This window comes from Urocampus carinirostris, chromosome 18, assembly GCF_059441175.1.
Source record: "Urocampus carinirostris isolate Australia breed hairy pipefish chromosome 18, RoL_Ucar_1.0, whole genome shotgun sequence".
NCBI classification, from domain to species: Eukaryota; Metazoa; Chordata; class Actinopteri; order Syngnathiformes; family Syngnathidae; genus Urocampus; species Urocampus carinirostris.
This window is the reverse complement of record NC_142366.1, coordinates 2,804,610-2,818,122: the sequence shown is the minus strand read 5'-3', so window position 1 is coordinate 2,818,122 and position 13,513 is coordinate 2,804,610. Positions and strand designations below refer to the sequence as shown.

Sequence of the window (13,513 nt, the reverse complement as noted above, 5' to 3'; positions counted from 1 at the left end):
ATGTGAAGGATAAGTAAAATATTCTTGTGAATATTGTTTTGTTTGTTGAAATGTGTCACTGTGGATATCACGACAATCAATGCTAACTTTGGCACCCATGTTTATTAGAACACATTAGAAAATACTTAGCTTTGGTAAATGTAAATGGTCTGCATTTATACAGCGCTTTTAAAGTGACTGAATATCTCCCAAAGCGCTTTACAATGTGCTTCACATTTACCCATTCACACACACTCACATTGCGATAGCCAGTCCATGTAGCTATCTTGATTAAAAAAAAAAAAAAAAATTTTTTAATTGAATAATTCTCATTATTCGCTAGGGCTGGGTGATATAGCCTAAAAATATCTGGACTATAGGGCACACCAAAAAAAACCACGTTGGCCAGAAATTTGAAAGTGTGCCTTATAATCCAATGTGCCTGATGCACAGAAAATATGGTAGATAAAATTAGAAATGCACATTTACATTAAAAGGCTACTGCATATGGTAACTGTTCTGCCTTTGAGAAACAAAAAGTGAAATCCAAAAAAAGAAAGTTATTCCCAAAACACGCCAAACAAAAGTTAAGTTTTTTTTAGTCCACAAACGGTTCAGGTTAGCAAAACTTTTTTTCCCCAAGTTCTTTTTTTAAGCAGAGGTCGAAGTGACCAGGGGACACATTTAACACTGACGACAGCTGTTGCCAGCAGCTTAAAAAGGTCAACACACACAAGCATTCAAAAGTTAAAAGTCCACTTCAACCAGGCCAAAACAAGCAAACCCGAGCGAAGCGGCTCAGGTCTGAACACACCAAAAAGTGTCGGCTCCTGCTGAAGATCAGCGAGCTCAATCACGCCGCTTTCTCCTCCTAGCACAAACCAAAGTATTGAACCAGAGAAAAGGCAGCAGAACCGAACCGGAACAGTCCTACCTGCCCCAGATACTATGCTGGTGCTCAGCTCCACTAGGTCCTCAAGAACATCATTTGGAACCTCTTGGGTTTTTTGGGGCTCATCTGCCACTGAGAAATGGCCAGAACTGCCGTCGTGCCGGTAGCGCTGCATGGAGCAAGACCTTACGAGCAAAATTTTGCGAACAAGATCTCTCGTTCGAAACCTCTCAAGCTAGAACCCAGAGCGAAACCCTTAAAAACGAAACCCTACAGGCGAAACCCCTACGAGCAAAACCCTACAAGGGTAACCTTACGAGCAAGAACTTACGGACGAAGCCTTCCAAGTGAAACCCTGCGAGCCAAATTCTACGAGCCAAACCCGACAAACGAGACCTTAAGAGTGAAACCTTACAAGTGAGATGTCAACCTGGAGTCCTGGACCCCAACAATGGAACAGCAATTCTCAGACTCAACCTCCTCGCCATCCTTAAACTGACCAATTATGAGGCTCTGGAACATGATCCCCCCCGAAATGCCTCGCTATTCTTAGAGCGCGAGATGCCACCGAGGACAAAAGTGAAGCAGACAACTTTGACACATGACACCGCGAAAAAAAGAAAAAACAGTAGGAGGACACTATTAATACACTTATAAATGTAAATGATTCCCAGACCTTTGTTGTTTGGTGTGTTTTTTGACCCTGTTCGTGACCAGTATTTTTTTTAAACTTTAAGGCTCACATAAAAACCTGGCCAGAAATTTGAAAGTGCACTGTATCATCCGGTGCCCCATGTATAGAGGAAAATACAGTGAAATTAATTGTAAAATTTACTTACAGATAGAATGGGAGACGAACATTTAGAAGATTAAGCGTCATTTCGCCCTAATAGATATTTTCAACTCGCTCAAAAGTGATTTCTCTACAAGGTGCCAATGCACCGTGCTTTACTGTTCTATTAAATTCCCCCCAAGATACGATACAAAGTCATTTTAGTAACATTTGCGTGAGGGGGGACATTTAACGCCGGGAGTGCATTTTAACTGGTAAGCATCTACACTTTTCGACTTTTAGATCAGCGCCGGTGAAAGTGGATACTCTATATACAATGCAGTGGTACAGATTGCCCCGATTGATGTCAGGCAGACTGGTCCATTTGTTAAGATGTGTGAATATGTCAGGACAAAGACAGTATGGGTTGAAAGCTAGCTCCAATGGAATCCTCTGTTTATTTAAATAGTGTTCTTTAAACTTTCCGACAAAGTTCGCCACCTCATCTGACAGCTGCACAATATTGGTTTTTCTAGTCATTGTCAATGGTGTTGAATAGTATAGCTTTGTTGTTGTTGTCTACTGTTTACTGGCCCCACACACAGGGAGTACAGTTTATTAAGGTTTACAGCCTTCTGTCATGGTGTCATCATGTGGTTAGGTCACGTGTGTGGTAAGTCATGAATAAATCATCATATAACCATTTACTTTTGAAAATACACTTAGTTCAATAAATTTGTATTCCTTTACCATGATGCTTGCCTAGGAGGGAGCTGAAATATTTGCCTGCCATTTTGCTGCTATGGTACCAACTGTGGAAATTTGGAGGCCTGCCTCACTGAGATAAAAGAATGGTTTTCACTCAATGTCTTATGCCTTAACTCTGAAAAGACCAAAATGTAAGTCATTGGTCCATCTAAATGCAGTGACTTGTTCTCAAAAACTGCTCTGAACATTGACAAATGTAATATCACCCAGAGTGACTCAGTCAAAAATTTAGGTGTCATATTTGACCCTGATCTGTCCCTTCAAACACATGTGAAGAATATTACTTGGACAGCTTTCTTCCATCTTTGCAACATTGCTAAAATTCGTCCTATGCCGTGTCAGTCGGATGTGGAGATCATAATACACGCGTTTGTTACCTCCTGTCTCGAATTACTGTAATGCAGTACTCTCCAGTCTCCCGAAGTCCAAAATCAAGAGCCTTCAGCTGGTACAACAAGGAACAACTCAAAACCTCAGCGTGAGGAAAAAAGGGGCCTCACAAGTGGTAATCCCCCTTCCAGGATGACCAAGGTGAAACAGATTCATGTAAGTTATAGATGAGGGGATGGTGTCATAATAGTCTGTAGTTTGGAATAGTCTTTGATCTGTGCAGCCCTTAGAGACTCTTTGTGATTAGGGGCTATACACATAAACATGACTTGACTACCCCTAAAAACCAAAAACTTGTCAAAAAATGAGATGATGACCTGTCAACCTCCACGGCTCCATGCCTGTACAAACAGTCGTATTTTCCCGTACAAAACACAAAATAATCGTACACAATATTTATTTTTTGGAATCATGCATGATGGGGAATCATGCATGATGGGAAATCCCCAGGCGGTAGACGCACAGTATCATCAAAACGCTCGCTTCGTTTGCAAAGAAAAAAACGATACCGAAATAGAGGCTTCCGCAGCAAACTCCTTTGACTTGATTAATTTGCCGTTTCGTGATAGTCGGTGTATACCGGATGGTACCCATCATTGACAAATTTGCGTTTTTCCGTACAAATTTCCTTGTACGTCGTACTCGTCTTAAAATGCAAAATAATTGTGCTTTGTACGGCAAAACCGTACAGGTTGACAGGTATGTGATGGTCGAATTGTGTTCCCGAAGAGTGTATTCCCATAGTTTGGATTGTTTTTTGTGCTTTGTAGCACACCTTTAAGTTTGCATGACAATGCGGCGAGGTCGGTGGTTCGCGCCCCGGCCGAGTCATTCCTAAGACTTAAAAAGTGGTCGGCGGCGCCCTCTGTTGGCTGCGGCTGCATCGGCTCGCTACAACGGGTCAGGTGCAATCGACATTTCGTTCTGTGTACATTGTTACACAGAATGACAATACAAGGAAATTATTATTATCTAGAGGTTAAATACTACAAATTGTCCCTTAGATTACATGCGCTTTTTAGTCCAGTGCGCTGTATGTATGAAAAAAAGATCACAACAGACTATTTTTCGGGGTGGGCTACATAACACGGTGCACCTTATAGTGTAGAAAGTACGGCATTTACAATTGTATTTAATTTAAAAATATGTTGCAGGGTTCTTATTTTCCACGTTCGAGAGGTACACACGCATCAAAAAGTTATTTAAATTCCCAAATACGATAAGCTGAACGAATTACAAAATGTCTACGTTTAGGGATATGACTTAGTTATCACAGTTTTTCGTCGTTTTTTGACATAAATTTAACGACATCAAGAAAAGGTCAAAAAAGCCAAAGGAGTACGGTAGCCGCGACTGACGTTCCCGGCTTTGAAAGTGGCTTGTTGGAAAATCAGAAGACAAACCTTTTTTAGAATGCGTTTTGGGACTTTTCTTCTGAGCCATTTTCGAGTCAGTTCTTTCGTGAAGTTAATAAATGAGTGTTAAGCGGCCAGCTAGCTAAGCTAACGAAGATTTTGATTGACACACGGGTGGATTTTTGTTCGGAGATAAGAATGGATGGAGACTGCTGCTAGCTTCGTTCATTACTAACTGTGATTGGCTAAGCGCTAAACCAATTGGAGATGCGGAATCGTCAAACAGGGCGGGAGTATGAGATTCTAGCCAATTGTATTCATCGGAAGCTTTCTTGTGTTTAAACCGTTAAAAAAGGGTAAAAAAAAAAAGATTTTTACACCCCCCTCACAAAGATTACCGTACATTAAAATGGATACATCAACAGTTTACTTATTTGTTAACGAAGGCAATGTTGTCACAGTGTATGCATTTTGGTTTAGCAGTACCTTCATTAACCAGCAGATAACGACACAACACAACTCTTGTTATAGATATGCCAATCTGTGATGGTTTTCTTTTAAATGTAGTTTTCAATTGTAATGACAACCGAAAACAGTGTTTTACAACATGTGTGCCGGGGCACACTGGTGTGCCGTGAGACCTTGTCATATGTGCCGCCGGAAATTGCAAAGTTTTATTTTTGCAAAAGAGTATGCCATTGTTCAGTATCTTTGCTTTCTTCCTAAGATCAGGCGAGTAATCCTTATTCATTGATATAGGTAGATGGCAGTACATTTTAGGGTTTAGAGCTTTAAGGGTACTGAGCACCCAGATCAGGGGTGAGCAAAGTACAGCCCACGGGCCATATGCTGCCAGTCAGGCGTCTTCATCCGGCACGCCGAACACAAATGGTCAAAATATAATGAAGAAATCTAAATTAGTAAATACAGTAAAATCTATCTATCTATCTATCTATCTATCTATCTATCTATCTATCTATCTATCTATCTATCTATCTATCTATCTATCTATCTATCTATCTATCTATCTATCTATCTATCTATCTATCTATCTACCTACCCTGTTCATATCCCTCGAGAGGAGTGACCAAATACAGTAGTAGTAAAAAAATAAAATAAAAAAAATAATAACAAAAAAAATTGGAGGGACTGCCAATGATGCCCCCATTGTCTTTTTGTCTGCCACAAAAATACTATAAAATTAATACAAAACTAAATATCAAATTGAGGGCTCAAAAGAGGACCTAACATTTTATTGTGTATTCATTCGGATAAGGAAAAATGCTTCAGAAACAGTACAAAATACTGTTACAGAAATACTAATGCTATTACACAAAATATTGCAACAGAAATACTACAAAAATGGATCCAAATTAATATTTACAAAAACCCAAAGAAATACTACAAAGATACTAGTATGGAAATAATTAAAAATGCCGCTAGAGTAACACTATTATACAATTAGAACTAAGGCCAGTCTCTAAGTACTGCGTTTTACGTATTTTGTTTCAGCCTTTTATCCAGAGTCTTTCATTTTTATTTTTTTCTTCAAAGTCTTCGTTACATGTTTACCCTGAAGTTCCATGTCCATTCTGGGTGATCTCTGGAGCAACATTTTATGTCCATATCGTTCGTTCTCTTACCGCAACTTTTCTCAAAAATATGCTAAATTTATATAAAAAAGTACTTTAATTTAAGTGTTTGCAATAATTTTAAATCCATACGCTCGATTTGATTGTGCAACGTCATCAACTTCCTCAAAAGGTGTATGCCATAAATTTATAAACCTTTTTATTTTCTTTATTAATTTGATAAGCTACACTAAACTTAGTTTCATTATGCAATTAAATGTTGTGAATTTACATTTTTACTTTCTATTCTGTTCAACTTTTACATGTCCACCAGCGGAATATCTGGGGCAGGTAGGACCGTTCAGGTTCGGTTCTGCTCCCTCTCCTCTGGTTCAATACTTTGGTTTGTGCTAGGAGGAGGAGGCGGCGTGATGGACATGTGCAGTAATTATCCACCCTGTAAGAAAGTGCTCAATTGCGCCCCAAAAAGACTACAATTCCATAAATACCATTTACAGTAAGCGACATAATTTGATTTTGGCAGAAAGTCAACTGTGGAAAAAGAGGTAAGCTTCAACTTTTTCTCTTTACTTACTTTTAAATTTGTTTTTAATGTGTTATACTTGGGCTGCACGGCGGCTAAATGGTTACCGCATCGGCGGCACAGTTTTGAGGTCTGGGATCAAACATTCCTGTGTGAAGTTTGCATGTTCTCCCCGTGCTTGCGTAGGTATCCTCCGGGCACTCCGTTTCCATCCAACATTCCAAAAAGAGGCATTTCAGGTTAATTGGCCAGTCCGAATTGTACCTAAGTGTGAATGAGCGAGTGAGTTGGCTGTCTCTGGGTGCTCTGCAACTGGCTGGCAACCAGTTCAGGGTGTCCCCTGCCCACTGGCCGAAGATGGCTGGGATGGGCTCCAGCACCCCCTGTGACCCTAGTGAGAATAAGCTGTGCAGATAATGGATGGATAATAACAATAATTAATAATACCCTAGATTATTATTTTTGAACAATACTGATACTACTACGGGTGGCACAGCAGCTGAGTGTCCGCGGGGCAGTTCTGAGGTTATGGGTTCAGATCCAGCTACCAGCCTTTCTGTGCAGAGTTTGCATGTTCTCCCTGTGCTTGTGTGGGTTTCCTCTGGGCAATACGGTTTCCTCCGTGTCGGGTTAATTGGCCGGTTCAAATTGTCTCTAGGAGTGAATGAGCAAGTGCATTGTCTGTCTTTGGGTGCCTTGTATCTGGCAACCAGTTCAGGGTGTTCCCTGCCCACTGCCTGAATATGGCTGGAATGGGCTCCAGCACCCCCGCGACCATACTGAGCATAAGTGGTGCGTATAATGAATTCTAAAACATACAAAATGTCTCATCTTTGAAGTCCTGAGAGGTGACGTCATGTGAAGCACATCAGCACCCTAGCAAGCCAGTCACCCTATTGGTTTACATATCAACCAGTTGAAAAAGTTTTGAGTGTTTTAAGTGAGGTTTTGGTAGTTTTTGTGAAGAATGCCTAGGCGTTGTGTTCGCTGTACCCATCTGCGACACAACACCTAGGCATTCTCCACAAAAACTACCAAGCTTTGTTGGGTAAATGTTTATTAGGAAATGGCAGGGTGGACAACATACAGAGTCATTGTTTAATAAAACATTTGTACAGTATGTATCCATTCCTGATTTTGACCACTATGTAGGTCTCAGTGTTAAACATATTAGTCTTAGGATTTTTTTTCTTTCTTTCCTCAAAAATAATGACATCAGACAAAGAATGCTGCAAAAAAAAAAAAAAAGAAATCACCCACCTCGTTGTATACAATATATCTTAATATCGAGATCAATGGCACTAAATACAAATCAATTGAATGTTGTTTTTAGCGTTTCCTAGTGGCATTAAATGAAACCAGCAGCCTCGTTTTCACGGCAACCGGACAACAACTCAACAATAGCCCACTAACTCCTATGAGGGTGATTCTAAAAAAATCCACTCATCCAAAACACACAAAGACGACTACAGAAAAAATACTAATGAGACGAAAATGTTGGGTTTGTGTCTGGTTTATTACCATTTTAAATACAGACATTTATTTGCAAAATACTAACGAGTATTACAACTTAAAGTACTAAAAAGTGGGTATTTCATTGAGTTTGATTATTATTGTCTGTGAAACACCAGGGTGGGATGGGAGGCAGGGGGGTAACTTAGGCACACCTTTGTCCTTCACGCAAAAATAGTACATTTGTTAATGATGTTAATTGTTGTAGGTTCTTTTTTGTATTCTGGAACTTTCTTTGAAGACACAAAATGGCATCAGGAGAGATGACTCCTCCTCCTTTGTCAACAACAAGGTAACTTCCTGCGTAGCACCAGTTCTGAAACGGTTATCACTACAATATTTGTCACCAGTGTAAATTTGGTGTCAGTATGAAGCCACAGTCAAATTAATTTGTCCTTACATGGCATCAATAATGGGGAAATTTCACAGAATATTTGAAATAATTCAAACAAGTTTGACACCGTCGTGAAACCAGTATGACACCGGTAATTACCTTTTTGAATCCAGTGTTGAACCAGTGTCATGGTAGAGCTACACCAACCTGTCCCCATATGAAATCACTAACCCGATTTAGCCAACACAACAGCTTTTTCAAACCCATTAATTTCGTTTGATACTTGTGTGAAACCAGTACAACCCTGTATACCAATTTGAACAAATGTCACGTCGGAGTGAAACCAAATTTCCCTCATGTGACATTAGCATTTGGCCAATTCACACAGAGTTTGAACCATTTAAGCTAGTTTGAAACACGTACTACACCAGTTTACCAGTTTGAACCAATATGACAGAGTAGAACCAATTTGTATTCAAATAAAATCAACATTGAGCAAATAGGACACCTTTTTTGAACCCATTGCACCAGTGTGATACCAGTGTGAAACCAGTTCAACACCTGTAAAATACCAGTTTAAACCAATGTGACGCCAAAGTGCAAACACTTTGTCCTCATACATCAATTTTGAGACAATTCACAGGTTTCTACAGTTTGACACGAGTGTCAAACCAGTATGAAACCTGTATAATAACGGTTTGAACCAGACGTTGAACCAATGTGATGCCAGAGTGGATCTAATTTATCGTCATAAGGGTTAAGTATTGAGCCAGTCCACACTAGTTTTGACCCAAATAAACCAGTTTGACACAAGTGTGAAACCAGTATAACACATGTACAATACTAGTTTTAATCCAGTAATAACCAGTGTGATGATAAAACTGTACCAATTTGTCCTTATATGAAACCAATATTGAGCCAATATCAAACCTTTTTAGAAACCATTAAACCAGTTTGGGACCAACGGTAAACCAGTGTTAAACCAGTATGACCCCTGTATGATATCAGCTTGAACAAATGTGGCGCCAGAGTGGAAGTATTTTGTCCACATATGACACCAATATTAGGACAATTCACACGTTTTTGGACCCATTGTAGCAGTTAAACACCAGCGTGACACCCGTACAAAACCTGTATAATTCCAGTTTGGAACAATGTAAGCTCAGAGTGGAATAAATTTGTCTTCATATGATGTAGATATTGCCAGAGCTCACACTGGTTTTTAACCCAATATATCCGTTTGACACCAGTGTGAAACCAGTATTACACCTGCATGATACCATCGACCACAACATATTACTTGTTGGTCTGGAATGTATTGGTATCTCAGGAACTGTACTCTTATGGTTTAGGTCCTACCTGTCAGACAGGATGCAATGTGTTAACTATGGCAATCTGACCTCTAAACAATCTAATGTCCCCTGTGGTGTTCCACAGGGCTCTGTACTTGGCCCCCTTCTTTTTAGTATTTATATGATCCCGCTGGTGACATTATCCGCAAGTATAATGTTAGTTTCCATTTCTGTGCAGATGACACTTAACTGTATGTGCCACTGGAGACAACTCAACAGTTGAGTAGTAGAAATCTGGAGGCTTGCCTTACTGAGATTCAAAGATGGATGTCACTTAATTTTTTGCGCCTTAACCCAGAAAAAACTGAAATGTTGATTATTGGTCCAGCTCACTGTCGTGAGTCACTACCCAGAACCTAAACAAATGTAATATCACCCATAGTGACTCGGTCAAAAATCTAGGTGTTTTATTTGATCCTAATTTGTTGTTTCAGTCACACGTGAAAAATATTAATAGAATAGCTTTCTACCACCTGCGTAATATTGCGAAGATTCGTTCGATGCTGTCCCAATCAGATGCAGAGGTTTTAATTCATGCGTTTATTACTTCTCGGCTTGATTACTGTAATGTATTTCTTTCTGGTCTCCCGATATCTAGCATCAAAAGTTTGCAACTGGTTCAGAATGCAGCAGCTAGACTTTTAACTAAGACCAAAAGGTTTGAGCATATTACTCCTGTATTGGCCAACTTGCACTGGCTCCCAGTCCACTTAAGATGTGACTTTAAGGTTCTCTTATTAACATACAAATGTTTGCATGGACTTGCACCCTCTTATCTCTCTGATTTGATTTCCCCCTATGTTCCTGCACGGAGTCTGCGCTCGGAAAATGCCGGTCTACTTGTGACTCCGAGAGCCAAGAAGTCTGCAGGCTTGAGGGCGTTCTCCATCTGGGCCCCGGTGCTATGGAATGCCCTGCCTCTGGAGATAAGATCTGCAACCTCAATGGAAGTTTTTAAATCACAGCTTAAGGCACACTTCTATTCCAAAACTTATGATTGATGCCCACCTCATATTCTGTATTGTCCAGTCTTTTTCCGACTGCCGACCTGGTGGTGATATGAAGGAGAAGGACGATTTGAGATTAGTCAGCGGACCAGCGTTTGACCTGGAGCATGTAAACGCCTGCATGGACCAGCTGGCAGAGATGGGAAGCTGCGTCGTGGCTGTCATAGACTTTCTGGACTAGTTTACAGGCTGGGGGCATCGCTGCTTTCATGCACTTTCCGGACAAATTTTCAACATGTTACCTAGTGTTTACTATGTTTGTGTACTGTAATGCTAAATGTAATTCACCCTGGTCATCCTGAAAGGGGGATACCACTTGTGAGGTCCCTTCTCAAGGTTTCTCTTTTTCCTCACGCTGAAGTTTTGAGTTGTTCCTTGCCCGCATGTTGGTTTAAGATCAGGTAATTGTGTCATTGTAATCCTGTGCAGTCCTTTGAGACATTTTTGTGATTAAGGGCTATATATATAAATTTGACTTGACTTGACCCAATGTGATGCCAGAATGAAACCAATTTCTCCCCGTGTGACATCAATATTTAGACAGTTGATACAAGTTTTAAACCCATGTACTCAATTTGACTGCAATGTTAAAAGAGTTAAACACCTGTGTAATACCTGCTTCAACCAATGTGAAGACAAAGTCAAACCAATTTGTCTTTGTATGACATAAATATTGAGCCAATTTACACAGGTTTTAAACCCATTAAGCTAGTTTGACACCAGTGTGAAACCTGTTTGAGACATGTATAATACCACTTTGAATCCAATGGTGAACCAGTGTGAGGCCAAAGCTATACCAATTTTTCCTCATATGAAATCAATATTGAGGCAATTCACACAAGATTTGAACCTAACAGCATATCCCATGTTGTACAATGACAATAAAGGCATATTCTATTCTATTCTATTCTATTCTAATGAACCAATTTGACACCAGTGTGAAACGAGTATGACCCCTGTATAAAACCAATTTGAACCCAAGGATGAACGAATATGACGTCAAAGTGGAACATATTTGTTCTCAGATTATATCAGTATTGAGCTAATTCATACCGGTTTTGAACCCAATTAACCATTTTGACATGAGTGTGAAACCAGTATGAGACCTGGATGAAACCAGTTTGAAGTCTGTGTTTAACCAATGTGATGTTCTAGTGTGAGACTTCTATGACAATATTTAGCCAATATCACAAGTTTGGAACCCATTAAACTGGTTTGACACTGGTGTGAAATCATCACCACACAGGTATTGTACAAGTATGACACCTGTATACAGTAATACTAGTTTGAATACAGTTTGAACCCGTGTGACACGAGCGTTTAACCATCCTGACACCATTCATGAACTGGTTTGAAGTGTTGTACACGTATGGCACAGGTTTTGAACCAGCTTGGAACCACTGGCCACAAATTGTATTTGTTCATGAAGTGATTAGAAGGTTGAGACGTTTGTTCGGATATTGGAAGGTTCCATTCCAATTTGTTAGGATTGAAAGTCAACGAGGCAGCTCTAATTTAGGAAAGGGCAAAGGAAGTAAGTAAGGTGGGTCGCCCCCACTGGTCTAAAACGTTCTCACCTCATTGGTAGCACCTAATTGGCCCGGGAATTGATTTGATGCTATTTAAAACTGTCAATCACTGTCAGCTCTGATTATAAACATAAGTAGAATTTATGTACTGCGGCCCAACAAACACACCAAAAAATCAAAATCAAAACTTATTTATAAATCCTGATTTGTGTGCGTTTGTGTGTTTGAACATGGCTTATAGGCCCCGCAAGAGCAAAACCGATTTTTGTGAAACTTTACACAGTTGTACTTTAGGCCTCTTTGAGTATTTTTAGCTAGGTTTGGTGTCAAGGCAACCCCGATTAATACCAACAAAATTGATAAACATTTGCTTTCGTGTACAAGAGGCTCTGGAGCTGTATGCAGCCATGTGGCACTTTGGCACTCCCCAGTGGCTCCATTATATATATATATATATATATATATATATATATATATATATATATATATATATATATATATATATATATATATATATATATATATATATATATATAATTGTTATACAACAGTTTTGTAGATAATCCATAGCCGGGTCAACAACTTTTTTTTTAAGCTACAAGCTTCTTTTTTGTTTCTTTTTTGACTTGTGTCACCATTGCAGCTTCTGTTGGGTAGCACATGAATCTCTTAAGACGCACTTTAATAAACTCTTCTTTTTCAGCTTTTTGGGGTTTTGGTTGGCGTTTTGACAGTATTTGAAACAGACCTTTATGTACTTTCACAATTTTGATTCTATATTAACAAAAAACTGCAGTGACGGACCTGGAGTCACTTTCCAAACCCTGTACTTCTTTTCCTACCTATGGTGTTCCGAGACCCAAAGGGCTGAGCTAAAAGTAAGATAAAAGCAGATGGATACAAATTATAAGGGCTCTTTGAATTCAGTTGGTTATTGTTAACATAAACTGTGTTGTCCTTATGGCAACTGTTTTTCTTTAATAAATAAGTTACTATGTTTTAAATGTAATAGTAGACTAACATCTTAGTTCATTAATCAAGAGGTGTTGTGGTTAGATATTTTGAGATTTAAGTTAAAAAAAATATAGAGAAATAATACTACTTCTGGGTTTTCCAAGTCACTTCCTGTTCAGCGATCTAGTTGTCATCAGCAGTCCTACACAATGGCTGACATGACAGGTAAATGTTTAATCTATCTATGTTGAAGGATTAACAAGGCAATACCGTAAATTTTAAAAACTGTTTGTATTGTGTATAAAATTATATCTTGCAGTAATTCAGACGGATGAAAATTTCATGTACTTTATTTTTGTCAACTTATTGGAAAAAGGTTGTAATGCATTGTAATGTCTTTTTGCAGTTCTCACCACCTGGAGAAAGAATTACTGCTTCAATTAGACATCCTCTGTCACGGTCCTTTGGTGGTTTGGCTCAGTGTCATATCTATGGCATTGCACATACTTTTTAAAGACACCTCAAATTATGCACGCAAGCTTAAACATGTATGC

General features: G+C 39.2%; 1 protein-coding gene across 6 annotated transcripts in view; it reads right to left on the bottom strand.

The window, feature by feature from the left end:
- The window catches only part of unm_hu7910 (un-named hu7910), a 64,200-nt gene extending 59,823 nt beyond the window's left edge, over window positions 1-4,377 (bottom strand). For all 6 annotated transcript variants that reach the window (XR_015847552.1, XR_015847555.1, XR_015847554.1 and 3 more), the window contains exon 1: window positions 4,205-4,377. Coding sequence is in view for 2 of the 6 variants with exons in the window: in XM_088322133.1 (XP_088178259.1) it covers window positions 4,205-4,244 (40 nt within the window). In the remaining 4 variants the exon portion in view is untranslated. The remainder of the gene's footprint in view (window positions 1-4,204) is intronic.
- Between the last annotated feature and the right edge of the window lie 9,136 nt (window positions 4,378-13,513).